The sequence below is a fragment of the Sordaria macrospora genome, chromosome 7 (genome assembly GCF_033870435.1).
Source record: "Sordaria macrospora chromosome 7, complete sequence".
NCBI lineage: Eukaryota > Fungi > Ascomycota > Sordariomycetes > Sordariales > Sordariaceae > Sordaria > Sordaria macrospora.
In genome coordinates, this window is record NC_089377.1 from 999750 (window position 1) to 1027163 (window position 27414).

Genomic DNA, 27414 nt, shown 5'->3' on the forward strand with positions numbered 1-27414 from the left:
AGTGATATTTCAAAGTTGTTGATGACTGAGGAATGCCAACTGGCAAACATTCCGTGTACATAAGAATATCCGAGCAAGAATCCCAAAACAACTCTTTTCCCTCGTTGCCGAAATTCCTGGAAGCCCAGTTAGACAACAAAGCAAACAGTCACGGGACAATCTTGAATGTTAGGTTGGAAAACTTGGAAACTCACACTCCCATCGAACCTGCTCAGTCACCTCTTCACCTGCCCTGGCTGGACCTGCCCATGAGGCATACATTTACAGAAAGCGGCGACATCTCGAAAAGCGGGTAGCTCCCGACCAAACAAGCAAACAGTTCAAGTGCCTTGCAGAAGGCGCAAGCGATAGCCTCACACCATTCAAGCATACCTACCTTCACATCTAGGGAAAGACCACCTTGCCCACCATGGCCTCCCGCCGCCAACGTTTAGAGTCCCCTGTCGACGACTCGTTCAGCGACCAAGATCTCAATTTCATCAACTCCCAGGTCACGGACGACAGTATTGGCATGTCATCCTCACAACAAGACCTCTCCTTTGCCAGCAGCAGAGGCAGCAATGGCACGCCCAAGACCAAGAACAAGAACAACAACACGTCCTCACCCCGCGTCTTCAGCCGAGGCCCAGGTGTTGTTGACTTGACGGCTAGCAGCCCGACTACACCAAGCCATCCTTTTTCCGGAAAGCCTCAACAGGTTCCCCTTGGAGGCATGACCGTCCACGGCCACGGCCCAGGCCAGGATCACGCCTCCACACCCATCCCCAAATTCGGCCAGCCTACACAACTCGTCTCTCAGTTCACGCCTGTTAACACCGGCAACAACAACAACAACAACAACAACAACAACAACAATAACAACAATAACAACGCTAAGAACGCTGCTGCTACTGCTAATCGAAGGGGTGGAAGCGAGCATAAGCATGCCTTGAACCCGTCCCCCCACGGCAACGGCGGTCTCGGTCCCAGCGGCCGCGTCGGCGCCAGCAGCCACGCCATCGGCGGGTCCAAATACAACAACCTCTTCAACGACCGGGGCAAGAACCGACCCGAGTTCCATAAGGACTTGTACAGATCTAGCGGACCTCTCAAGGCCAATGCCCCATCTACGACGAAGCCGAAGACGGGGGAAATCAAGAGGAACAGCATGGGCATGCAGCTGTTTAGCTCGTTGGATGTGGATCCGCCGGCAGCAGCAGCAGCAGCACCGTCGCCTTTGCAGCCGGGTAGGGGTACGGCTTCGAGGGGGACGGCGGCGGCGTTTGGGGAGAATGTGTTTTATACCGATCCTGACAAGGCCAAGGAGGATTTGAAGGCGTTGTTGGAGGGCGGACTAGAAGATGATGAGGAGAGTGAGGATGAAGGGACCAAAACGAAGGCGAAGAGTGCAGTTTCGGAGTCCAAGAAGAAGGAGGAGTCGATTGTTTCTTCGACTGGACATATGCCTGGCCTTGCTGTCTCTTTGCTGCCGCATCAGGTTGGGGGTGTCAGGTGGATGATTAACCGCGAGCTTGGGCCCCTGAAGCGTGGTCGCGTTCCCAAGGGTGGTCTGCTGGCGGATGACATGGGTTTGTACAATATTTCTTTATTTGGGTTTGACTCTATGCTGATTCCTTACAGGTTTGGGCAAGACATTGCAGTCTATTTCCTTGATCATCGGCAACCGAAAACCCGCTTCGTCCTCTGCTCCAGGCTGGAAAACTCACTTCAAGGACATCAGCAAAGCCACTTTGGTTGTTGCACCGCTGGCTCTCATCCGGCAATGGGAGGCTGAACTGAAGGATCGCGTCATGCCCGACTTAAACATCAAAGTATGCGTTCATCACGGCCCAAAGCGCTCCACGATTCCTTCTGAGCTCGCCAAATATGATGTTGTCATCACCACCTACCAAATCCTCGTGTCAGAGTTCGACAAGTCTCATCCCGATCTGAACAAGGGCGCGCAAGCAGGTTGTTTTGGCGTACACTGGTTCCGCGTTATTCTAGATGAGGCCCACAGGTAAGCCCTGAAAGTAGAATTAACGCAAAACTTCATAGAGGCTAACACATGATACCGCAGCATCAAAAACCGCAACACCAAAGCTGCCAAAGCATGCTGTGCCTTGCGCTCCGAATACCGCTGGTGTCTGACCGGCACACCAATGCAAAACAACCTCGACGAGCTACAATCCCTCATCCACTTCCTACGTATCGCACCTTACGATAACCTAGCCGAATGGCGAGCCCAGATCGACGCGCCCATGAAGCAAGGCAAAGGCCACATCGCCATACAACGCCTGCACAGCATCCTCCGCTGCTTCATGAAGCGTCGCACCAAGGAAGTCCTCACCGAAAAGGGCGCCCTCGTTGCCGGCGGCAAGGAAGCCCTCGCCAAGGCAGAAGAGAAGGGCGAAAAGGCGCCTGAAGCCGCTTTCAAGGTTACAGAACGCAAGGTCGTCACCATCGAGACGGAGTTCAGCCCCGCTGAAAGCGCCTTCTACAAGGCCTTGGAGGAGCGAGCCGACCAAAGTCTCGAGAAGATGATGAAGGGTCGCACGGTCAACTATGCCAACGCGCTCGTGCTGCTGTTGCGGCTGAGACAAGCTTGTAACCACCCTAGGCTGGCGCAGACGAAGCTTGACAAGGACCGGGACGCGCTATCAGTGGATTCGGCGACTGCGCCGACGCCTGGTGGCAAAAAGAAGGCTGTTTATGATTCGCAGAGTCAGGCCAGTAGTGTGGATGACTTGGCGGATATGATGGGCGGGATGGGTATCCAGGCCAGACAGTGTGATATGTGTCTGGGGGAGATGACGAAGAAGGAAATTCAGGAGGGGCAGTTGAGGTGTCAAGGGTGTGAGGACAGTTTGAGCCAGTTGATGAAGGAGCAGCAGAGTACGCAGAAGAGTGTCGAAAGTAAGAGAAGCAGCAAGAAGCATAAGAAGAAGAAGGTGAGTGTCGTGAAGGAGAAGGTCAAGGTTGAGCTGAGGAAGACTAGAGGGAGAGGAAGGAAGGTTGTAGTGGATAGTGACGACGAGGAAGAAGAGGAGGGGGATGAGGATGAGACGCCCAAGAAGGGCAAGAAATCTCGCGATAACAGGAAGCGCGTTGTCGATAGTGACGATGAGGAGGATGAAGGCACTTGGTTGGTTGGCGAGTCTCAGAGGAGCGCAGTAGATCTTGGTGTTGCCGGAGGCACAGACGACGAGAACGCCGAGGGAACTGGTGAGGATATCAACTCCAACGAAGAGATCTCCGAGGACTCGGAGGACCCGGAACAAGACAGCTTTGTCGTGAAAGATAGTGATGATGACGACTCGGACGACGACGAGAGCGTCGACTCGGACGAAATTGTCGGCTCCGGCGACGAAGACGATACCTTTGCCTCTGTCTCCAAGCTCAGCTCACAAGTCCTCAAACAATCAGAATCCGAAGAGGAAGCCACTGCTACTGAAGAGTCCGACATCTCCGGATCGGAACTCGACTCCGACTCAGAAACCGACTCCGAAGCCGAATACGGCGTTAAGCGCACCAAGGCCCCGGTAACCATCTCCTCCAAGATACACGAGCTCATCGCCATCCTCCGCCGCGAAGCCCCCACCCACAAGTTCATCGTCTTCTCCCAGTTCACCTCGATGCTCGACCTCGTCGAGCCCTTCCTTCGCCACCATTTACCGGACATTAAGCACGTCCGGTACGATGGTAAAATGCCCAACGACGCGCGCGAAGCCTCTCTCCATTCCCTGCGCAAAGACCCGCGCACTCGCGTGCTGCTGTGCTCGCTCAAGTGCGGCTCTTTGGGGCTGAACCTGACGGCCGCCACGCGGGTGATCATCGTCGAGCCCTTCTGGAATCCCTTTGTCGAAGAGCAGGCTATTGATCGCGTGCATCGTTTGACGCAGACGGTTGATGTTGTTGTCTACAAGTTGACGGTGAGGGGCACCGTGGAGGCGAGGATTCTGGAGTTGCAGGAGAAGAAGAGGTTGTTGGCGCAGGCGGCAGTGGAGGGGTCGACTGAGGGGGGGAAGAAGAAGGGCCAGGGACTGAAATTGGGATTGCAGGAGATTTTGGATCTGTTTAGGCATGATGGTGGTGGTGCTGGTGGTGCTAATGGCGGTGCTGGTAGTAGGTTCCATGCTCAGGAGAATGAGTTCGCTTCTGCTGCGGGTAGGACGCCGGCTCCGGCTAGGAGGGCGCCTGCTGCTGGTGCGGGGGCTAATACGGGGGCGAGGAGGGAGCATGAGGTTTTCGGACGGAGGTGGTAAACGTCAGGAATGGATAGAGAGCGGGGCCCTCGTTCATTTGCTTAGTTATGTGTTGCTATCATGAGTTACGATATTGTATGATTCACGATGGATGGATGGATGATATGAGTCTGGGTATTCGCTTCGGGACTTGTTACGGGTATACGGGGAGGTTATATGATGTTATGTTATGGTTAGGTTTATGTTTATGGACGATTTGGGTTGCGAGGTGTCATGTCATTGTTTACCTCTAGCAGGAACAAGGTGGCTCAAGACTGGTATAGATACCTCTAGGTACCCTTAGATGAATGGACTTACGGGATTGAAAAGACATGATGTCCTTCTCACAAAAGTCCAAAACTAGCCACACTCATCAAACACAGCACACTGTGAAATCACATGGAAGGAGGAGGAACACAATACCTTACAGGTCACCCGCTTATCAGTCCATTGATGTTATTCATCTTTTTTCTATCTCGTGAGATAACGAACTTCCATAAAGCGACAACATACCCAAAGCAATAGTATAGCTATCGTACGCCTCGCTTTTGTTGTTTTATATCATCAGAACAAGAAGGAAGCAAGACCTACGCACTTCCCCATCTACCAAGAAAGAACCAGTCCACCCTCTTCTCCAGAACCCAATCCGCATACCTAGAGGTACAGCTCTACCCAAACCTAGCCTTAGCCAACGCCTTCAACCCCTCCATAACCTTATCCTCCCTCTCCTTCGCCTCCCGAATCCTCTCTTCCCGCTCCGCCGCCTTCGCCCTCTCCATTTCCTCCCTCCTCAACTGCCTCTCTGTCTTCTTCACCTCCTCCCGTTTCATCATCTTCTTATACTCCTCCAGTCCGCCGCCATCCCCTTCACCCATCAGTTCACTCTCCGCCACCTCCCCGCCCGGTGACGGTTCCCGGAAGCTCTTGAGTTTCTCGTTCAGTTCTTTGCGTTTCTCAAGTCGCCGCTCGCGCGTACCTGCGTCGGCGCGAGGGACCAGGTCTTCGAGTCGGGCCTTTTGTAGGGCGCGGTCGGCTTTGCGCTGGGCGCGGAGAGCTTCGAAGGAGGAGGCGCGCTGGGAATGTCGTTCTTCGGCGAGGGTCTCGCGGTGGAGGGTAAGGTCGGTCAGGGAGGGGATGGTGGGGCCTTGGGCGTGAGTGCGGGAGGATGAGGAGGACTGGCCGGGGAGGGTGGGGCCGTAGTCGGAGTCTTCTTCTGAATCGGCATCAGAGTTTTTGGAGGTGATGGGCGGGTTGGTGTCGGCCATGGCCATCGGGGTGTCGGTTTTCTCGATGGATGGTCTTGCTGTTGATTCGAGGCCGTCGCCCTCGGACATGGTTGACACGCCCCTCTCTTTCCTGTCTTTGTCTCTGCCAGTGGTTGTTTCGGTAATGGAACGAGGTACCCTTCCCTCTGCTGCCGCATCCTTTGACAAACTGGCGAATTGCTCGGGATCATACCATCCCTCTGCTAATTCGCCGCGGTTCCACTTCTTGACGAAGCTTTTCCATCTGCCGCGTAGCTCATGGTCGTCCAGATCGTCGATGAAGAGCTGCTTTTGAATGTCGAGGTAGTGGGCAAAAAGAGGTTCAAAGTTGGCGTAATCGGAGCGTGAGAGCTGGCGGGAGTTGAAGGGGAGGGGCTTGGGTGCTTCATCCTTGGCTTTTTCGTGGGAGTGGGAGTGGTGGCGGTGATGACGGATGGCCTTTTTGTCGCCAGAGTGGGAGTGAGTTTGGGAAGGGGAGCGGGAGGATCTGTGACGGTCTGATCGGTGATGGTGTCTGTGATGAGAGCCTTCTTCTCTCTTCTTGCGGTCTGCGGAACGATCTCTGTCCTCACGTCGCCGCCGGTGGCGATCCCTGTCTCTGTCCCTTTCCCGGTCTCGACTTCTTGACCGATCCCAATGTCTTTCACGCCCCTCTCCATGTCTGCGTTCCCGCCTGTCATCGACCCTTTCTGACCTCGATCTTGACCTTCTCCTGTCGTGATGTGTAGATCTTGAGCCACCAGGGAGAGGTGACCGCGACCTGTAGCGGTGGCCTTCGGCGTTTGAACCCATAGCTTGCTCTGATCGGCGTATGTCTTGGGAATCTGAATTTTCTCCTGAATCTCCAGTATAATATCTTTGAATCCTTCCTGAAAGCTCTTGGTCAAGTTTTGTTGAATATTTCGTTGTCTGAAGCGGTAAGTCGTTGTATTAAGGTGAGTCCCACTTACTGATCTCCAGGTGTGAAAGGAGTGGCCAACGGCTCGATGTGATGAAACGGCGATGATATTGGAATGGGCCAACTAATCCAGCTTCTGGTTCATCAGAAATGTAAAATCCGGAAGAAAAGGACCAAATTTGTGAAATGTTGAAAATGATGTGAAGTTGGAAGTCTGCAAAGTTGAGCTGGATGCAGCTTGGTTGATATCCCAGCAAAACGGAAGAGCATGGAACGTCAGGGATGCAGCGCCCAAACGTTCCGAGCCAATGCACCGTTCTGCTATGGCATTCCGTTTCCGTACCTAGGTACCGTTTTACTCAAAGCGCTGAGCAAGAGCGTTGGATAATGTTTCGCACAACGACAATTCTATTCACACGTGGAGAAATGATATTTCTCTTTCAGTTGTCATTGAGAAAGAGACAAGTAATCGATTTGAAGCCAAAATGAGGTCACGTTGAGTTCCAACTCCCAAGTTGACCAGCAGATCACATGACCGTGAATCTTACGGTGGGTTTCAGCGTTTTGGGTGTTATTTTCATCTTCACAACTGCCTGCAGTGCTGTCCTTCAAAGTTTTCAGGTGTGCATCACTCACTGCAACAAACTCAAATTCGGCCTTCTACTGCATATTGCAGTCAAGCCTTTGCAGCAGTGTCAACTCGGAAAAATTTTCAGCAAATTCGAAATTTTCATCCACCATGTCGAAACCTGAGGATATCGTCAACCAGGTCTCCGAGGATGAGGGCTCTGATATCGAGGCCGGCGGGCTCTTCGAGGACCCCCCTGACTTCTACCCTCCTTCCCCTCCTCCGACTACTGAGCACTACACCATGAAGGACGGCAGCGATATCACTCTTCATCTTGTCGGTCACAGCCCTCTCGAGGCCCACACCCTATGGAACGGAGCTGTCATCATCTCACAGTACTTTGAAGAACACCCCGAGGAGGTCAAGGGCCGGACTGTCCTTGAGATTGGCGCCGCTGCCGGCCTGCCTAGCTTGGTTTCTGCCGTGCTTGGGGCCAAGAAGGTTGTCGTGACTGACTTCCCGGATCCGGACATTGTGGCGGTTATGTGGAAGAACATCCGCAGTTGCCCTATGTTGGCTGTTGACCGCGAGGAGGATCGCAACATTGTCGCTGACGGCTACGTCTGGGGCGCTAAGAAGGAGCCGTTGCTCGCCCACCTGGGTGAACAGAAGGAGGGAGAAGTCGGGTTCGATGTTCTGATCTTGGCCGATCTTCTTTTCCGTCACTCGGAGCACAGCAAGCTGGTCGACACCATCCAGTTCACCCTGAAGAAGAAGCCCGGCAGCAAGGCCTTCGTCGTCTTCACTTCGTACCGCCCATGGCTCCAGCACAAGGACTTGGCCTTCTTCGATCTGGCCCGCGAGAGGGGCTTCATTGTGGACAAGTTCCTTGAAATCAAGACCGAGAAGCCTCTGTTCGAGAACGACCCCGGTGATGAGGAGATTCGCAAGACTGTCACCGGCTGGACTGTACGCTGGCCCACGGAGGAGGAGAAGGCGGCGGCCATGGCCAAGGCGGACGCATGAGCTCGACCTTCAATCTGAGCGGAACATGAGAGCATGACAAAAAACGGTGCTGGAAGATTCGACATCATTCACATACGATCTAGACAATGATACCCATATTGGCGGCCAGCCTGCCCAAAGGCAACCCAGCTTGGACCAGTTCTTTCCCTCCCGGTTATTCGTTCTTGGTGACTTTTGACGCACGGGTCCATGAGTCGCGTTGTACTTGCAATCCTGTCAAGACAAGCGAGAAGGTGTGCGAAAAGATGGTGGTGATAGCCAAGATGTTAAGGGCATTCGGCAAACCACATACAAAGTTCGGCATCTGGTCATGTTGATCGGCTTCGGTTCCCAAGACTTTACGGATATAGGTCTGGCCAAGCTGGAGCAAGTCGTGAACTGGAAAACATCAGTAACCTACACCCTACGACGCTCGAATAGCACCCACAAGTGAAACCCTCATATGAGCTAAGGCATGCAGACGGCGGCCCCGTAGCGCTGAGCTGCGTGATAAGAGCTATGGCAAGGCCTATCACAAAAAGATCGCCGACGACGGTGATGGAAAGCAAGATACGCCATGCTACTGATCCCTTCTTGACCCATTTATAGATGAAGTTCAGAGCCGCAAAGCCGATTACTTCGGCATGATATGACAAGGTGATGGCTGCCTACACCAATGAAGTGAACAAGACGATACATGCGATACTCAGAAGCACTCGTACCAGCCGCTGGAGGAGTCTGGTTCCAGCAGGTTCCGAAATGTGATCATTCAAAAGGATCAGAAGATTCGCGACGTGGAAGGATGAGCCGCATTGCCAAAAGCGTAGGAAGAGGGCTGACACGGGCAACCGGAGGTTGTTCCAAGTCCACTCCTCTAATATCGAGTCTTCAGTCATGATTGAAGGATGTTGATGGACATTGGATCACGAATCAGACCAGGACAAGAAATGAGGCTCATGAAGCCAGTGAGACAAGCACATATTAGGTAAGAGGGCATTCACAGATGGGCAAGGGAAATTTGTCTCTTCCAGGTCTTTGCTGCCTGGCTGAGGTGACATTGGAATTAGCATCATGACTGTTTGTCCTGCCAGCCGTCGACCATCACTGCCCGTCCGTCAGGCACCGCTTGCCCTATCGAGACGTGGTGATCAACCCCTGCCACCCACTAAAAAGGGGCTGTGCCCACCATCGCCAGCGGCTTTAGCACTTGGGAATGCCTGCCACTTCTCCCACTTGGCTTCTGAGGATGACGCGGCCTCCTCTTATATGTTCCTCTTCTTTCAGCATTCATCACGCACTCATCTAATCATAGCTTGTGGATTTCCCAGCACTCATTATCCAGAAAAGCTTCCTTTGGAAACTAGCTTGTTTCATGTGGGATTGTCGAGAAGGAAACTCCCGAAAGTGACACAACATGCAGCCCTCTCGAGCTTACCACCAACATCACCTCTTTCTACGAACACAAACACGGCAGCGATGGACATGCTTGAGGAGGTGCAACCAAGGGTCTGTACTACACCACAAAAGGTCCATCTTACTCGGTTCTGTCCACTCGGCTCTTCACGTTGCCCGGACCTCTCCATCACTTGCCCCGTTGGCGCGCCGCAGATGGAACTTGAGGAGCCCTACATCTACAAGCAGTTCCCGTTTTGTGGTAGTCCACTGCCGTTGGGCTGTACGATGTAGACCAGTCAGCATGGCCTCTTTGTCTCGAATGGGACAGGACCTCTTGACATTGGGGGCACAGGGAAACACAGCCTCCATCAGTCCATTCATCTTACCGGGGCAGTTCCCTTCAGCTGTCAAGTATCACCAGTCTGGACTCCCCCACACACATCCTTTCCTCAAGTGCCGGAATTATCTTCGATCTTAGTCCTGTCCCTCATCTCAAACCTCACATGGTATAGTCAAGAACCTTGATGGTCTCAAGCATCTTACAAAACCATTTGGCCTTCCGCATAATATCTGCTTCTTTCTTGTCTTTTGATCATTCGAATGCTTGGCTGTTGGATAAGCGGCTCTACCCAAACACACTTACTTACTCGTATCACATCAGGCTTCGTCATTGCGAGCCTAGCCAGCAGCAATGGCGTGGGAGCTTTCATCATGGCTCGTGGTCATGCGGGCGTTCCAGATCGCCGCCGCTCTGGTAGGAGCGACGATGAACGGCTTTGTCACTGCGACTGTCTACAGGAACGGCCACCTTGGACTGACTAAAAGCATGCTCATCCCGGAGTTGTTGGTAAGCCTCAGTGCTTGTTTTCCCATGTATCGCCGAGAACACGTCAGCTAACATACATACCATCACGGATAGATCTGTATGACCCTTGTCTATGCTACACTCGCCGTCTTCATCCAGCATAGCGGCCAACGATCCAAGAAGACGGGTTGGCTTATCACTTTCGTCATGGGCGACATCATCTTTTGTGGGGTTGATCTAGCAATCATCACCCTTCTTGCAAATGCTGGACTTCCTTCTCACTGTGGTGGATTGACTACCACCAAGAAAGGGGATGATGATCACAAGGTGTACAAACCTCGACCGGGTTTTACCACACCTGGATTTACCTCCGGCTATGATGGACAAAAGGGTGAACTCGACAGGTTTTGTGCATTTGAACGGTCGTATTATGCTATTGCTCTTGGGCTTGTGTAAGTTCCTGATGTCTTTCATCACGCTGCCCTTCGTACCGGACCGTAATAACTAACAGCTTGTAGGTTCACTTACATCGCCACCGTCATCCTAACCGTCCTACGGATCTTCGAAAGAAACTATACCAAAAATTCTAAGTGCATTGAAGTTCTTAACTCTCTCGAGCGAGCCGACACCATGGAATCGAAACTCAGCGACAACACCACCTCATCGCCAGTCATCGAAGCCCCGAGACCACAACAACACCCCGACCGATCAGGACCGTCAAGTGAGGGTGTCATCACCCGCACCGCTTCGATCCGTAGTAACGTGACAGCAATGACGTCCTCGACGGCTACCGGAGGAAATGGGCCATATGGGTCCGGGGCAATCCAATCCCAGTCCAGCGCAATTCCGCCACGAAGAGCATTTAGCCAGAACCAGAACATGCCATCAATACCATCTCGCCAACTATCAGTGAGCACCGTCAGCAGCAACAACACCAGCCGACCAGGCGGAGCAAACTCAACTTTCGCACCAGTGTCTCCTATAGACGAGGCAGAGGTAGACATTGAGGCGGCACTGGTAGCCGATGGACCGCAATACCGTCAAGGTGCTCATCAGTCACACAACAACAATATTCCACACCAACAATACCAATCGCACCAGCAATATCAACCATCTCGCCATCAACGAAATCTAACAGGGGGGACGTTACCGCCCTTGGCCGAGAACGATGTGTTAAACCCCGAAGTTGCGTTATTAACAGATGGACCACAATATCGACCGAACCAGCAACACATTCCTCACAGCCAACAGCAACCATCATACCACCAGCTCTATGACTTCCCGCGAAACGTACCTCTACTACCGCAAGGGGGAACCTCACCAACCCCCGTGAAAGGCGATTACCTGGCTTTGGCCTCTGATGGAGCGGCTGATGGCGTGCAATATCCTGGAATTCAACGATCGTTGAGTCAACAACAACCTCAACAACTATCGCTACATATACCACAACCACAAGGGATCTCACCTCCCTCTAGTGGTGGCGGCGGTGGTGAGGGGAAAACCGATTACCTATCCCTAGCAGCAGACGGCTCAAACGACAACATGAACTCACAACAACAACAACAACAACAACAACAACAACAACAACAACAACAACAACAACAACAACAACAACAACAACAACAACAACAACAACAACAACAACAACAACAACAACAACAACAACAACAACAACAACAACAACAACAACAACAACAACAACAACAACAACAACAACAACAACAACAACAACAACAACAACAACAACAACAACAACAACAACAACAACAATACCCACTCGTCCAACGACAGTCCAGTCTCCTTCAACATCCCTCCAACCACTCCTTTCCAAACCAACAATCATCCCTCCCACCACTCCCACCCCTCCCCGGATCCGGCCCTGGAACCGACTTCGGGTACCCCAGCATGCGATCCAACAGCACCACCCCAACGCCCCGAAATATAAACCCCAACTACGCCCCCGCTTCAACCGGTGGTCTCAACCTCGAACTTCGCTACGACGGAACATCTTCAGGAAGGGCGGGAAACGAACCACCATCACCAGACCGATATTCAATATCCATGTCGGATGTGAGTTCCGTGTCGACTGCGCTGCCGCCTTATCAGCGGTATGAGACGGGATGTGAACCACAGACGCAGCCGCAGCCGCAGCCGCAGCCGCAGAGACAGGGGTCGAGGAATTCAAGGGGGTCACGGGGGTCGACGTGACTGTGGGAAATGGAGGTAAAGAGGCTGGGATGGAAGCTTGGATGGAAGCTGAGGTGGGAGGGTGAGATGAGAAACATGATAGGAGTTGCGGGATGGGATGGGATGGAATGGGATGGGATGAGATAAAGAAAGAGGTGGATGAGAGCGGTCTGTGATTTGAGATCAAATCACATTCAATCTGGAAAGGGGGGAAACTGTGTCGGAAAGTTTCGTACACAAGAGGGGCGATGTAATGGAGATTTCTTTCTTGAACGGTCAAAATCGCTGGAATAAAGGTCACTGCTTGGATGAACGATCGATGTTTCCGGGATTGGATGTGTTTTTTTTTTTAAAACGAAATTATCATTGTTAATGTTTTCAGGCGTTTTGGGCACCGCCTTGATTTTCTTTTCCCCATTCTTTTTCCTTCTTTTTCTTGTCGTTTTTCTTTCCTAGCTAAGCTTGATTGTACATACATACTATTGCAGGTCCTGATATCTACTGTAATGAACTTTTGATGACAGTGTACCCGTTGGGGAAGCAGTGTGGTTAGGAGACTGACTGCCTGTTCCCCAACTCCGTCCATTCGGTAACTGAATAACCTCTTATGTCAGACAAAAGGGAAGAAGGAAGAGCGTGCATGTGACAAATGAATGATGGGCTGAGCGTGATGGAAGTTGCAAACTGTCATGGTGAGCTGATATCTACCGTGACTGCTGGCCGTGCCTCATGTCCATGTTCACGTGGGTTCACGAGAAATTACTGAGCACTTAGGTCTAGGTAGTCTGGTGAGCTGTTTTATGCTCAAAAGCACGCTGATCAACTCCAACAAACTTCCTCAAGCGGTAGTCAGTCCACTCCTACGCCGCTCCTGCCTCAGAGTCGCACTTATCAATCAAGTCCCCTGTCGCCAATGCTTAGAGCAGACGATCCCAACAGGAATTAATGCCCTCAATGAGCTGATCGTCGTCCGTTTCACCAAAGATTGCGATAGGAGAAATGCCATCAAGGCCCCTTTGTATTCGCTATGTTGCTGCCAGCCTTATCCTTCCGCCTAGCAGTTATGGGTATATATACGGTTGCACCAGCCCATGTTTACCGTCCTTCTCTTCCTTTCGTTCACTATCCTGTCGAATCGATTGTTGGGAATCATGTGTTGACTCCCAACAGGTGCTTGTTCATCTCCCAGCCCAGCCCTCATCCATTTCCTCATCTCTTTCCTCTTGTGTATTCTCTTTCCCGTTACTGGCCGTACGGACTGTCCCTCGGCTCTCATCGCCATCAGGGGACGAAGATATGCAGTCACCGCCTCCTAAGGGACGGACAATTCTGTGCCTCTGACTCTACCACTTCCTCTACCGCCGCAGCAACTTCCGCCGCCGCCGCCGCCACCACCACCACCAACACCATCGCCGTTAGTGGCAGCAGCCCTGAGGATGCCGTCAATACCGCGGGGCGTTTGAGGCGTACGTGGACTAGACATTGCGCTGTTCAGATCACTGCTCATGCCGCCGCCGTCAAGAGTGTTCAAACCGCTCATGTCTCCCATGCCTCCCCGGTGAGCGATGGGAATCACACTCGAAGGAGGGCCACTAGTCATCATTCCCTGTGGTAATCCATCCGGCACGAGAACCAGACCCACGTGACCCTGACTTTGACTCCGACTGTGGCCTTGCACCTGCTGGTTTTGTTGATATTGGCCCATGTCATACACTTGTTGTTGCTCCAACCCGTCTCCGATGCCAGCCAAAGCTGGCACCGTGTTGGTGTTTCCGTGGATAATACACCCAAAACAGGCACAATCATCTCCACACGGACAAGATAGCGGCTCGCCGGCACAATTCGGTATCGGGATGGTCGCCCACAGAAAGTCAGCTTGTGAGAGGTACTGCTCATCACCGGGGGTCCCTGATGCGTCGCTAGGCGTTTGGGCGTCAACTGGTGAGTCGGGTGGTAGTTGCTGTTGTTGGCCGTTTCTAGGACAAAGACTAGGACTGCCGATTTGATATTGTTGCTGCTGCTGGTTAACTCCAGTCGTGGCAGCAAAGTCGAGACTACCGCGATGGCAGTGACCAGTAGGACTAGCAATGTTGTAGTTACTGTAAGCGTCCTGGACGTACTGAATGGTTTGGGAGTTGTAAGGATGTGCGAGACATCCGACGCATTGACAGCCGGGGCCACAAGTGCATTCATGGCTTGTACCAGCACCAACACTCCCCGCGCCAGAAGGGAACATGTCAAGTGAGAGGTCGGCTCCTTGTTGGGATGCTTGTGCGGCACCTGCTCCTTGGAGGGCAATTTGTTGGTAGGTTTGAGGGTCTAGGGGGTGGTTCCAAGACCCGTACTCTTCTGGGTACCGAAAAACGGTCTGGTAGCCGAAGGGCATACCTGAGGGTGGTAAGAGTTCTTGGTGTTGCTTGAGCTCTAGAGGAGATGGAGTGTTGAACTGCATAGAGTTTGGGGAAGGCTCTCCGTAAGTAGACTGAGGCACAGCAGCAGAGCCATTAGCATGTTGTTGGGATGCTCGTGAATCACTATTGCCACCACAGCAGCTCTTCTTCTTAGAGCTGCTCTCTATGCCCAATCCTTTCGTTCCATCGCCGTTAGCATCTACGTCCTGTTTGACCTCGTTCCATGGCATGGGCTCAATAGTGAAGCCCTGGTCTCCAAGAGTGGTCGATGGACTGCTTTGAGACACTGGTCCAGGCCGAGGGAAATTATGCGGTCCCATAAAAGTGGCATCAGTAATCCCGTTGGGGTCGATCACCTGCTGTCTCTGCAAAGCAGCGAAGGCAGCCGATTGCTCAGAGAGAGCTTTGTTTTCAATCTTGAACCCCTGTGGCGGTGACGGAGCGATCCCGTTGTGTCCCACTGAGTGCGCGGAGGAAAACGTTTGTTGGTTCAACGGACGGTCATTGACGCCGGCAGCTGTATATCCCATCCCATAGTTGACTCCCGGTTGACTCCCAATCGGTAGCTGCACAGTTGGATTAACGCTCGTGATAAGTTCGCCGGCAGAGACACCCCCCATGTTCGGACCCAAGGCGCCATTATGCTGTCCGGCCAGGCCGAGTGCCGCCAAGTTAAGATCAAACGTCGGCAACTGATACCGGTTTTGCGGCTTCGATATGGAGCTCGATTTGGTCACCCTGAAAGCAGGCCGCACCGGTGTAGACGAGGAGGCATGGAGGCGAGAAGACGCAGCCGTATAGGGGTCTTCTGCATCATCATCATTGTGGTCAGGACCACATCCGCACTTTTGCTTTCGAGGAATCGCCACCTTGACGCCTCCGCCTCCGCAAGAGCAGTTCGGGGGCCGATTTGGACAAGCGCAAAGGCTCAGGGGACGTCCTGGTTTCCTCACGGGCACCATAACGCGCTCGGTGGCATGAGTACATTTTGTAGAACGATGGCCGCGAATACATGGCGCACTAAGGGGAGGAAGAACAAAGTCAGCCAAAAGGAGACAGCCCGGAAGATCGATGTCTTGCTAGCCTTGCCGGCTTTGGTTTCGGAAGGTGGCGAAAGGATGAGCTTGGTGCGACGGCACACCGGAGCCCTTTGCCCGTGGGATGACAAATACCAGTATGGCAAACATAGGGGCATGGAGATGGGAGGAATGGGTAAAGGATAGGAAAAGAATGACTTACCAGGCCATCTTCTGACCGTTAATGATGGGCATTTTGGCGGCTTGATGGTACGTTCTCCCAGTGATGACCCTACTCAAAGTTCGTGAGGGATGAACGAGGGGTGGAAACCGCTCGAGAAAAGTGACTTGAGGGACCCCCCGGTCACCTCAGTCACCAGGGACCAGCGGCTCGGCCTCGTGCGCCGCGAGCGTAAAACGTGCTTGGTAAAGGTAGGAGCTGGGTGGGAGGTAGCACCCTGGCACGCGTGGTTGCCTTTCGTAGTGTAGAGCTCTCTCGTGGCTCAACGTCGTACCTGGATCTTCTGAATGGTCGGGTCTGGGGGTGTTCTGGGTCCTGAACGGTTCCTGGGCAACGGACTCAGGAGACTAGGTCATAGGTGATCTATGGGACCGTGTATCGGACTGACAGCGGCGGCTTCCACTCTGCAAAGCTGAGTTTATATGGTCAGGACTTTCAGTGGTGGATTCTCAGACCAGGATTTTGGCTGGCTATGGTTGCGTGGTTAATGTCTGTGGAGGAGTCTTATCCCCGAGAGCTCTCTTCAGCGAGGACCTAGGTGATGGGAGATATGAACAGTGTCGACACTTTCGTTGGCAGTTGTCACCGTGGATCCTCTGATATTTTGGGGGATGTACGACGAGTGAAGAGATAGGCCCTTGTACTGTAAAGGAAGTAAGTAAAAGGATGAGACTTCAGATGGTTAACAACAAGTGAATTGTCCCTTGGCAGTTCGTCCCGTCGAGTGAATCGACGGCAGCGGCAGCGGCAACGGAAGGCAGGTCAAAGCGACAGTGTGCCCGGGACGGAAGTAACTTGAAATGCAGCAGGTAGTAGCAGCCAAAGCAAGGGACGATCAAGTTCAGTTCTGATATTACACTTTCTGTGTCAACCAAGAGCTCCTTCCGTGGTACTGGTGCTGGGTAGTAGTGACTGCCTACCCTTGATCCTGAACAGCCTCACTGCCGCTTTATAAACGAGGAAGGAGAAACTGCTTGGTTCTCCTCGGTAGACGAACCCGCGTCTTTCTTGCCCATAAGGTCCGAGAGGTCAGACGGGACAGAGACAAGCCAGACCAGCGAGGTGGTGTCGATTGTACCAGCCGCGGACGCCAGGGTCCAACAGGCACTGTTCGAGGCTCCGTCTGTCGTCTTCAACAAATGTTTGAAACTCGGATCACGAATGGGCGTCGGTTCTGGGACCGAGTGTGGACTTGGCAGTTGGTGGGTTGGTGGGTTGCTCTTCGTTGGTGGTGGGGTGCGGTCTTGTCGGACCAGTTTGAGCAGGTTTTCATTGGTTAAGACTGAATGACTAAGCTTACGTACCTGGATACTCTTTCCCAACTTGTACCCATCCCACAGCCGCCTAAGCCAAGAGTTCAACGCACAGGCGCGCCTGTCATCTTTTGTCTGCCCGTCCGAGCAAGAGCAACCAACATCAACACGACGGAAGAAGCCAAGAAAGAGCAAGCGGCTGAGTATCACCATCATTGCGGCTTCCATTAAGTATTTCCAATATCACAAGGCTGTGCGTAAGACGTGACGACTTCCGAAGTGGCAACTGCACCCCTCATCGAGTTGCTTAGGTAGTAGGTACCTACAACGTGGAATTGCATGTTGCATTGCAGTAGGGGCTGGACATGGAGACGAATAGTAAGGGTTATGTATGCTTGTACTCCAGACAGCCCAGCAAGCTATCATCTACTTCTTCTCCCCTTCCGAATCCGACCCAGCAAACATATCAACAGCCCGCATCCGCTTCCTCGTCGGCTGCGCAGCCTTGTTCGCCGATATCTGGAACCCAGCCACTGTCTTCGATTCTGTCGTCGGTGGTGGTGCTGATGCTGATGTCTCCGTAGCCGTAGCCTCTCCCATAACAACATCCCCGTCATCCACCGTGGTAAGCATCCGTAAAAGAGCCATAAAATCCTCATCCGGCGTCCCATCAATATCATCTTCATCCGAAAACAGCTCGTCCGTCCCCGAGCTATACTGCATATAATTCGGTGGCAGTGCTGCCAATTCCCCATCTGTATCTCCTGTCTCTAGCATCCGTTCCACGTACTCTGAATCGGCACCCGCTTCCGTATCGACTGGGGTAGATGTCTCTGGGAGTGTAGACACCGGTAAGAAACCAGTAGCTTTAGCTTGAGTCATAGTAGTGGCAGCAGGCCCACCATCAACAGTCTTCCACTTCCCACCACCCGTAGCAGCAGCAGCAGCCTTCTTCTCAGCCTCCTCCCTTTGCGCTTCCTTCGCCTTTAGCGTAGGTGGGTTCTCAAAGCTATTGACAAAGAACTCGTGCGTCTCGACGGGGAATACGCACCACCCTTCCCAGAGACTGAGGACAAGGCCGACGCTGCGCTTCCACTTGTCTGCGCGCAGGCGGCCCCAGTTGAGCTTGTCGGCCATCATGCCCAACAGCTCAAACGTCTTGCGGGCGCGTAAAGCGGTCTCAAAGAGTTGCCGGTAGCGCCAGGCGTGCCGGATTCCTGAGGTGGAGGAAGAGGAGAGGACGTCGCTGATTACGTAGAGACCAACCAGTCGGGCGGCGCTTAGGTCGTGGGTGGAATCGTTGGTCTTTTCCTTGTCTTTATCTTCTGCCGGTGCGGGAGAGGTTTCGCGGGAGTTGTTGTTGTTGTTGTTGCCGTCCTGGCCTTCGCGTTCGCGGAAGTGTTGTTGGTGGTCGGGGTTGGCGGGCGTGTAGGATAACGGGGACTCGACGTTGGAGATGATCATGTCGACAATTTCGTCGGCGCCGCGGCTGGCGTGGGTGATGGCGAATGCGGTGATGCGGGCGATGTCTCCCTTTCGGATCTTGGAAAGTGTTGTAGGTAGGCGGGCTAGCATGTGTGCTAGCTTGGCCTTTTCTATGGGGTTGAGGAAGGTATCTTCTTGGTCGTTGTGCTCTTTCTGTTCATCCTCAAAGTCGTCTTCTTCGTCCGTGTCGTAGGCTGAATCCGAGACAATCTCGTCAACCGATGTTGTGTACTCGTAGGCGAGAGGCTCGGGTGCTTTCCAGGCATGGCTTCCTTCGAACAGGGGCACGTATTTCGGCTTCCCCCTTTTTGTTTGGGAACCTGTCACGATCTCCCATAGCCTCCAGCGATACCATATGCCACCCTCGCTGCGAGCATCCCAGATCCACGCCCACCTCTCTTCTCGTTGGACGTCTGGTCGGGACATGAGAAGAGCCTCGAACTCTGGTCCGTGCTCCAGGACGGACTCTACCACCTTGTGGATCATCCGGAGTGTCCTGATGTCTCGTGGAGGTTTTACGGGAACATGGAGCAGACCACTTCTGCTAATAGCGGCCCCTGGAGGACCATAATGCGATGGGGGAGCATAGTTGCGACCATAGCCTCCGTGATGCGGGCCATGGCCACTTGGCTTTTCCTCTACCCGCTTTGCGCCGAACGGATGTGACACTGTTGTAGAAGTCTGGATGGCCGTCAAGCCTGACGCTATAGCGGCCGACGACAGGTGTCTATGCAGAGACAAGAAGTAACCGTAACCGAGATAGCGATTTTGTAGCGCGCTCACGGCGGCATCGATGTCTGTTGCGGGTGTTTCCTTGGAGAGGGTAACAATAGCTGCAATAGACTTGCGCTCTGTCCCTTGGGGGCCCGATGGCGGAACAATCTTGACGCTCTCAACCGTCAAGTTGGGTGGTATTAGCGCCTTGATGACGGCTGGTGATGTGCTCGGCGGGAGGTTGGAAAGGCGTAGTGTGGGTTTCGAGACGGCCTTTTCCTCTGCTCGGCCGTTAACGGTCGCTTCTTCCTCGTTGTCGCTATCATTGAAAACCTTGGACACGGGCAAAGAGCTCTTCTCGAAGTCCCTCTCCCTATCCCTATCCCTATCCCTATCCCTACCTCTCTCTCTCTCCTCAAATTCTGGTCTTGACCTCGACTCATCGTGAGGTCTCTGGCGACTGGAATGGAAGTCATCGTATGACCTCTTTTTGAAGGATGTTGGAGGAGGTCCTAAACTGCCAGGGCCACTCTTTAACGATGTTGGAGGTGGCCCTAGACTGCCGGGACCACTCTTGAGACTGTTGACGCCAAAGTGTCTCTTGCCCGTTCCTCCAAACGCCTGTCCTCCCAGTGTTGGTCTCTCTGGTCGGTCGTTTCCATATCGCGAATTCGAGGGTCGTGAATCGGAAGTATCGTCGTCGTGGTCGAAGCTCTTGACAAAGTCCTCGTAGACGGCGGCCGTTTCAGCAGCTTCTCTGCGGCGCTTGGCCTCTGCCTCTGCCTTTTGGCGCTCGAATGCGGACTGCTTGGTGGCCCTCTTGAGCTTTTCCTCCACGTCAGGAAATTCGGGAATCTTCTTGGACGACGACATGTTTGGCAGCCGTGTATCGATTGGGCATGGCTGGCTGCGACGACGAATAATGACGGTGCTGGCTTTTCGTGGACAGCAAGGTGTACTGATGCGACTCGGAACCTGGAGCGACGAACGCGGTGCACTGCAGAGTGGCTCTCGTCGCGATAGGCGAGGGCGCTAGGCTCGTAGCTGCGGGTGGCCTGTGGGGCATGGTTCACCAGGTATTATACGGGTACTGTAAGGTGATTAGGACTATCTAGGAATTCAATACAAATATTTTACAATTTCTCTTACACCGTCCTTAACGATGTGTGATTGGCATCCCGTCGTCGACAATCTTCAATTCCACCTTGAGCATCTCGAAAGTTGTCTTCCAAAATTGAATGTCCTCTCAGCATCTGATCCATCTTACATGCTTCACGGCTCGACCGGCTCTTGAGTGTCCAAAGGCCTTTGGATTGGGCTCGGAACCTCCGAAAATGGCGCGATCCGGTGTGTAAGCCAGAGTGTTAGTCAGACTCAGAAGTTCTAAACGATGGAATCTAGCTTGTCCAACATTGACGGGCACCTGTCGACAAGAGCTTGTCAGAGAATGGAGGGATTCTCTCGGGCTATTTACCGGACAGTCGGGATCAAATCAAACTGATGTCCCCTCACGATGGCTGCCACCACCCGCCATCTCGTGATCCATGGTCAAGCACATTGCACGATCGTGATGCACCCCATTGTGATTATTATCCAACCACAACTCTTGACACTTTCTCTCTGCTCAGAAACAGCTGGCAGAAATCGTAGCAATGCTGTCGATGCCCTGCAGCAAGCAAGGGATACCCAAGAAAAGAGCCGGACGTCCAGCGCTCAGCTTACGGCATCCCCGCCATCGTCTGTCTTTTAATTCTATTAATCTTCCGTCTTCCGATTTCTACTACCACCAGTCTGTTTGTCTGTTTCTCCTCTCTTTTCTTACCGACTTCTCTTCTCTTCTCTTTCACGAGACTGGAACTTGTCAGAACCAACACCTCCCTCCAGAGCCAACATTAATAAGGACCCTCCGTCATCTGCAAATTGTCACAAGTTGCTTGTCTTCCCCGCGTTTCCTTCACCACTCAGGTTCTGCGTTTCATCAAAGAAGACTCCACCGTTCTGGAGTTGCAGCGCCCTTCCTTTGATCAAGCACTGCAATGTCCCCGCCGCCATACGGTCATATCCCTTGCAAACTGGACCCCTTCTCCTCACTTCCGATTTCTCCTCCTTTTCACTCGCTCCAGTCGCTGATCTTGACTCCCCAACTCCCGCAACAACACACGCCGGCGCTTGTTATCGCTCCACCTTGGTTCCTTTCTTTCTTTGGGTTGCCTCCTATCTCGGCTCTTGGGCTACTAGTGTGGTCTAACGGTCACTGATGGATTCCATAAAAATGCCTCTCCTTTTTCTTCCGTTATCTGCTGGTTTCAAGTGATTCTATGTTTTCTGCTCCCCGGTGTGAAACATCACATTCTTGCTATAGACAGAGAGGAACAGAGGTCTCGGTGCACAATCCAGTCTTGGACCAGCAACAAAGAGCGTGCCAGCACACGGCCGACCACTCCCACACACAGAAAGGGCACACAGCACACGCACTCTCTCGCACAACTCGACAAGGCGCGACCATTGCACAAGCCTACCTCAGACCACTCAGACCCGGACCCCCTCAGTTGGCACGGTCCTTTTGTTGATCCTTTCTTCCTCTGACGTCCCCTGCCGCTTCATTCTTCCAGAGTTGAGCCTTGGTCTCCTCATTTCCCGATGGCGACTCCCTCAGCTCCCTCCTCTTCTCTTCCTCCTCTCTCTTCAACAGAGCATCAACCACCACTGCCACCCCAGCAGTCGTCGTCCTCTTCCTCCGCTCTTTCTCCTCCTTCTTCCATTCTCGTCATCGGCTCTGGCGTTTTTGGCTTGACCACTGCCTACGCCCTCTCTCGTCGTCATGACTTCGCCAACACCACCATCACCGTCGTAGACAGGGCCGACCCGTCTAACCCAGACGTCTTCCCCGCTCCCGACGCTGCCAGTGTCGACACCAGCCGCATCATCAGAGCTGATTACCCCGATGCTGCCTACGCTGCCCTAGCCGCCGAAGCCCAGCTTCAATGGCGCCAACAAACCCACCCCGATGACCTTGGGTCAGAAGGACGCTATTCCGAGAGTGGCCTCCTCCTTGTCGCCGACGGACCAGCTCCTTCATTGGGAACTCCCGTGGTGACTGGCACCACTGTCATCGACAAGTCCAAGCTCACGGGAATGGACTATGCCCGCTTCAGCTGGGCCAACGTCCTCTCAATCGCTTCCAGCGACCCTGAACTTGCCGCCAGGATCAAAGAGTGCCCCAACACCGAGGCCATCAAGGCAGCCTTGGGCACCGGCGGTTCCTCCGGCTCCTGGGGCTACATCAACGGTCTATCCGGGTGGGCCAACGCTGGCGCCTCCATAGCCTGGCTCTACAAGCGCGTCAGGGCCGAGGGCCGCATCAACTTCGTCGCCGGCGAGGTGACCAACCTGGAAGTCTCCGGCAACACCGTCACCGGCGCCCGGCTTTCAGACGGCCGCGTCCTCTCCGCCGACCTCGTCATGGTCTCCGCTGGCGCATGGACCGGTCGTCTCGTTGACCTGACAGGACAAGCCATCGCTACCGGCCAAGTGCTCGGTTACATCGACCTCACGCCCGAGGAAGAGGCTCAGCTGGCCCACATGCCCGTCATTCTCAACCTCTCCTCAGGCCTCTTTGTCATCCCGCCCAAGAACGGCGTCCTCAAGATCGCTCGACATGCCTACGGGTACTTGAACCCCACGACCTTGTTCACACCTCCTCTCGGCTCCTCCGTTACTGCCTCGGCAGCGGCCATCTCCCTTCCTTTGACGACTCTCTCCGATCCTATACTCCAGATTCCCACTGAAGGCGCCGATGACCTCCGCCGCGCTCTTCATGAGATGGTTCCCCTTCCCTCGCTTCGCGACAGACCCTTCAGTAAGACTCGCATCTGCTGGTACTCCGATACTCCGACGGCGGACTTCATCATCGACTACCACCCCGAATACAAGGGCCTGTTCGTGGCCACTGGCGACAGCGGACATGCGTTCAAGTTCATGCCAGTCATAGGTGAGAAGATTGCCGATGTCATTGCTGGTCAGTGTCCACCCGAGTTCGTGGGCAAGTGGAACTGGAGGTATCCCGCTGGCGATGCTGCCATCAAGGCCGTGATTACGGAGGATGGTAGCCGTGGCGGTATACCTGGGTTGATCTTGTCTACGGAGTTGGGGAGGGCTGTAAACTAAAGAGGGGGGACAAGGAGAGAACATACGTGGGGCGCGAGAGAGGTTCACATGCAGGTAAGCAACATGATTCATCACGACAAAAGACTTGCACGAGGACAGAAAGTTGAATAAATGTTGGCATTGCAGTGGATCGATATGTTAACCCACGAGACAAAACAAACGCAACATACGTGTGCGCGCCGTCATAAAATGCCAAGCAAAGCTGAACCTCTCCCTATTTAGCGGGATGATGGTTACGCAAAGTGAGATTAAAATTCCCACCCTGCCAGAGTTTTTGTGTTCCTACTGCGACCCTTTGAATCCTCCCTGTCGGTTGACCTTTTTTGTCATGCCAGACACGAGATCGCGGGTGTCGCTAGTGGTTGTTTTTTGTTTCCTTTGGGTGACCAACTCTCAAACGTCAACCCGCAGAAAGCCAACCTCCCTCTCCATCCCCTCTGCTTCAACTGTTCGCAGTGACCCTTTCCTTCTTCTCTCCCAGGTTGGGTCCCCATCTGCCATTAGAAGTGGGTATGTGAGTTGCAGTTGTAATAAAAAAAAAAAGGTGTGAACGGCAATCGACCTGCGCAACATTGCCGCCGATAACATTAAACCCGCTTAGCGCATGCAGTTTGTGTCATCAATCAACCACTGCTGTTGACCACTCTCCTTCTTCTTCCCCCCAATGCGCGATCTGCTCTATGGCTGTTGTAAGAATCGCCGAGAGGAGATAAAAACCGCCTCGACTTGAAATAACGTAGCAAGAACACCGCTCTTTCTCCCTTCTTTGTCGAACCCGAACGCCGCTGCAATGCTGCTTGTGTGGAAAATAAAATGATGAACGTAACCGCAAGAAAATGAACAGGACATTGATACAATGGTTTTTTTTCCTGTCGACTCAAGCGTCGTACTCCGTTTGATGAGTGTCGTAGTAGACGCAAACCGCGAGTCGCAAGAAAAGTGATTTTCGGGTATTTGTGATGGGTATGGGTAAGATTCGTCGTGAAATCATGATGTGGGTGTGTTTTTGTGTGGGTATAATACAGTTGTCGACATGTTTTTTGAGGGGGGTGAGTGATGGCGATGATCACCAAGTGCACATTTCAATCAAGATCTTTAGACCTTGCGGAAATCTGGAGATAATCAGTTAGCGACAATGGACACAAAGCAACGGGAAACAGGGGTGAAAAACGAACCTTGCAGCACAGGGTAGATCATTTCGAAGGCCTGGTAGATCTCCTCACGCACTTTCGCGCCGGTAAGGACGATCTTACCGCTGACGAAGATCAAGAGCACAATCTTGGGCTTGATCATGCGGTAGATGAGACCAGGGAACAACTCGGGTTCGTAAGAGCTGAAGTTGTGATGCTTGGAAGCAAGACCCTCGAGACGGATGGGGAACTTGATGTCGCAAGAACCGACGATGTTCTGGATCTTGAAGTCCGTGAACTTGGCGTTGAAGCCGAGCTTCTGGATGATACGAGCGTACTTGCGCGACGCAAGCTTCGAGTCATCTTCGGACTTGGCACCGGTAACGACCATCTTCCCGGATGCGAAGATCAGGGCGGTGGTCTTGGGCTCGCGGATACGCATGATAACCGCAGCAAAACGCTTGGGGTTATACTGTTTGCGGCTGTTAGACAACCTGGGCCAGACAGAACAAATACTCAAGGGACCCCGCAATCCAACCCATCATCAACGTACCTCGGCGTTTCTCGCATGCAGGGCAATCGTCTTGAGATCAAGACGGCAATCGAGGTTAACCGTCGCGACGATGTTCCTGTTTGGGTCAGCCCACAGCCCCTTGAGAAGAAAAAAAGGCATCAGAGAGGTCTTCCTACTGTAGAGTAGGGGTCATGCCACTGGTGGGACCCTGGTTCGCTGCGGGCGTAGCCGCGGGGGTTGCGGGTGTCACCCCATTGCCGTTGGCGGCCTGTGCACCGGCGGCTCCGTTGACCGCGGCGCCCTTGTCGTTGTTCGCGATGGACGTGGGAGGTGTGAGCTCGCCAGCCGCACCGGGGAAGGACAGGGAACCGGGTGCAGTGAAAGCCTTCGCCTGAGCGGCGTTGGACGGGTGGGTCTGAATAGCCTCCATCTTGAATCAAATCTGAGCGCGAGTCTGAGATTTGGGATTCTGCGTTCTTGAACAGATCTGCGGCCAGCGCTTTATTAGAATTACCGTAATAAAAGTTGGTAAATGAGCGAAAGTGCAGTGCAAGATTGCGCGGGTGTGCCGAAGGCTGATCGAGTGGAAAAACCAAAGTGCAAGTTTGTGGTTGTTTGGGGGAAAGAATTTCAAGGGCACGAGAAATGGTTATTTTATATGTGGGCCGGTTTGTCACTGGAGAGTGGGGCAGCCGCGTTGACGACAGTGAATGACAATCCAACCTATTCACTGCCAGATGGACAATGAAATGGCTGCCAAGGCTCGACTAAACCTCAACGCAGTGTATAGTGCAAAAAGGCAAGGTGTGGAACGCAAGAGGACGGGACGGGGAGAACGAGGGCTGAGGAGAGCTTACCAAATGCGGGAGATGAACAAGTTAATGTCTCCCCCAACACTATGCTGTTCCTTTCCTAGCAAACACTCGTGTGTGACGCTTTCGAGATCTTTCAATCGACGATGCGTCAAGAGGATTGGATATGTATCGCGGTGGCTCGACGGTGATGCTTTGACGACCTGACGGTAGGCGGTAGTAGACGGATGTCGAAATGACTGATGTCTTCCTCTTGTTACGTCGGGACGAACACACTGAACAGCTCACGGCAATTGATGACCGTAACCGGGATAGCTAAGGCAAGATGATGATGAGATGGTAAAGCGATTGCACTGTGGCCTGTGCAACGAACTGAATCTTCTATTATCCTCGACGCCTAAGACGAAGTAGGTCGACGACGGACGGAGGAGGCCGGATTCTTTTGCAGGGCAAAGGGCGACGGGAATGTGTGGTCCTTTGTCCGGAAAGAGGATCGGATCTCCTGTCTGACGGCCGACTGACTGTGATTAACCCCTTAACCTAAATGAGAGAGATGCGCCCACACAACGCAGTGACGGTGACGGCGGATGGTAGAGAGAGATGATTTGAGAGTAAAACGTTGAACGCACGACAGCAGTGATGAGATGCTGTGCTGGTTGTGGTTCGTTGGATCTTCTTCTTTCTTGGATACCCGTTGACAGCGACGACGACGACGATGTGCGTGATGCGTGACGGGCGGGGCCGAGCTTCTCTGGATGGAAGTGGATTGGAGGTGAGGGGTGTGGTGGTTGTGGTGGTGGGGAAAATGAAAAGAATTGAAGGCCGAACGCAGGTATCGGATACGCAGGGCCGGTCGGGACTTCCGCGCGAGACTCTCGAAACAATGGGTTGGAGGGAGCGCCCGCTACTTATAATTTTCTGCCCAGTCTGCGCTATGTCGCCTAAGGCACCCACGCTAATCTTGTGGCGGCGGGTCCTCTTGTCTTTGTCGTTTGGGGCGCCGCACTGTGAGCCGGATGTGACCAATCAACGGCTTGCTTTTGCCCTTTTTATCTCTTTTGCCCGCTCGCTCACCCTCCCTCACCCCGTCCGCCCGCCTCCTGGGCCACCCAGACATGCAGGTTTCCTCCATGTACCGGTACTTCTGTCTGACCCATGTCTTCTCCTTGCTCCTGCCTGCAACTCCTGTTCGGCGTCCAGAGCGCCCTTTCTCATGCTTCCCCCTCCCCCACAAATCCCACCAAGTCGTTGTTGCCAAGCCGAGCACTGACGGTTTCCAGCATGTCGTAATCTGGGAATGTAAACCCTTCACCACACACTATTCG

The 27414-nt window shown here is 53.3% G+C and overlaps 8 protein-coding genes across 8 annotated transcripts; 4 read left to right on the forward strand and 4 right to left on the reverse strand.

Moving 5' to 3' along the window:
* Window positions 1-409: 409 nt before the first annotated feature.
* Window positions 410-4547, forward strand: SMAC4_03412 (uncharacterized protein; the record flags this gene model as incomplete). The annotated part of the gene is made up of 3 exons (XM_066089939.1): window positions 410-1568; window positions 1621-1999; window positions 2060-4547. The coding sequence occupies 3 exons, from the start codon at window positions 410-412 to the stop codon at window positions 4242-4244; spliced, it is 3723 nt and encodes a 1240-aa protein (XP_065947689.1). The 3' UTR covers window positions 4245-4547.
* A 220-nt stretch (window positions 4548-4767) lies between these two features.
* SMAC4_03411 (uncharacterized protein) lies at window positions 4768-6147 on the reverse strand (the record flags this gene model as incomplete). Its single annotated transcript, XM_003353045.2, has 2 exons — window positions 4768-5926; window positions 5983-6147. The coding sequence occupies 2 exons, from the start codon at window positions 6145-6147 to the stop codon at window positions 4892-4894; spliced, it is 1200 nt and encodes a 399-aa protein (XP_003353093.1). The 3' UTR covers window positions 4768-4891.
* A 978-nt stretch (window positions 6148-7125) lies between these two features.
* On the forward strand, window positions 7126-7980 carry SMAC4_03410 (uncharacterized protein; the record flags this gene model as incomplete). The annotated part of the gene is made up of 1 exon (XM_003353044.1): window positions 7126-7980. The coding sequence occupies one exon, from the start codon at window positions 7126-7128 to the stop codon at window positions 7978-7980; it is 855 nt and encodes a 284-aa protein (XP_003353092.1).
* A 1291-nt stretch (window positions 7981-9271) lies between these two features.
* On the forward strand, window positions 9272-12867 carry SMAC4_03409 (uncharacterized protein). Its single transcript, XM_003353043.2, has 3 exons — window positions 9272-10201; window positions 10274-10611; window positions 10678-12867. Exons 1-3 carry the CDS (start codon window positions 10046-10048, stop codon window positions 12365-12367), a joined length of 2184 nt encoding a protein of 727 aa, XP_003353091.2. The 5' UTR covers window positions 9272-10045; the 3' UTR covers window positions 12368-12867.
* A 114-nt stretch (window positions 12868-12981) lies between these two features.
* SMAC4_03408 (uncharacterized protein) lies at window positions 12982-16927 on the reverse strand. Its single transcript, XM_066089938.1, has 2 exons — window positions 15997-16927; window positions 12982-15777 (listed from the first exon to the last, which is right to left on the reverse strand). The coding sequence occupies exons 1-2, from the start codon at window positions 16026-16028 to the stop codon at window positions 13659-13661; spliced, it is 2151 nt and encodes a 716-aa protein (XP_065947690.1). The 5' UTR covers window positions 16029-16927; the 3' UTR covers window positions 12982-13658.
* A 673-nt stretch (window positions 16928-17600) lies between these two features.
* SMAC4_03407 (uncharacterized protein) lies at window positions 17601-20373 on the reverse strand. Its single transcript, XM_003353041.2, has one exon. The coding sequence runs from the start codon at window positions 20337-20339 to the stop codon at window positions 17694-17696; it is 2646 nt and encodes an 881-aa protein (XP_003353089.1). The 5' UTR covers window positions 20340-20373; the 3' UTR covers window positions 17601-17693.
* Window positions 20374-21731: 1358 nt separating this feature from the next.
* SMAC4_03406 (uncharacterized protein) lies at window positions 21732-24162 on the forward strand. The gene is made up of 2 exons (XM_003353040.2): window positions 21732-23687; window positions 23760-24162. Exon 1 carries the CDS (start codon window positions 22107-22109, stop codon window positions 23631-23633), a length of 1527 nt encoding a protein of 508 aa, XP_003353088.1. The 5' UTR covers window positions 21732-22106; the 3' UTR covers window positions 23634-23687; window positions 23760-24162.
* Window positions 24163-24755: 593 nt separating this feature from the next.
* On the reverse strand, window positions 24756-26956 carry SMAC4_03405 (uncharacterized protein; the record flags this gene model as incomplete). The annotated part of the gene is made up of 4 exons (XM_003353039.2): window positions 26135-26956; window positions 25454-25764; window positions 25317-25392; window positions 24756-25235 (listed from the first exon to the last, which is right to left on the reverse strand). Exons 2-4 carry the CDS (start codon window positions 25705-25707, stop codon window positions 24756-24758), a joined length of 810 nt encoding a protein of 269 aa, XP_003353087.2. The 5' UTR covers window positions 25708-25764; window positions 26135-26956.
* Between the last annotated feature and the right edge of the window lie 458 nt (window positions 26957-27414).

Coding starts and splice junctions, on each gene's coding strand:
- SMAC4_03409 (XM_003353043.2), top strand. CDS start 10,046: ATGGCGTGGGAGCTTTCATCATGGCTCGTGGTCATGCGGGCGTTCCAG. Junction 10,202..10,273: donor TGCTCATCCCGGAGTTGTTG/GTAAGCCTCAGT, acceptor CATCACGGATAG/ATCTGTATGACCCTTGTCTA. Junction 10,612..10,677: donor GCTATTGCTCTTGGGCTTGT/GTAAGTTCCTGA, acceptor AACAGCTTGTAG/GTTCACTTACATCGCCACCG.
- SMAC4_03408 (XM_066089938.1), bottom strand. CDS start 16,028: ATGCCCATCATTAACGGTCAGAAGATGGCCTG. Junction 15,778..15,996: donor AACGGTCAGAAGATGGCCTG/GTAAGTCATTCT, acceptor TCCTCCCCTTAG/TGCGCCATGTATTCGCGGCC.
- SMAC4_03407 (XM_003353041.2), bottom strand. CDS start 20,339: ATGTCGTCGTCCAAGAAGATTCCCGAATTTCCTGACGTGGAGGAAAAG.
- SMAC4_03406 (XM_003353040.2), top strand. CDS start 22,107: ATGGCGACTCCCTCAGCTCCCTCCTCTTCTCTTCCTCCTCTCTCTTCA.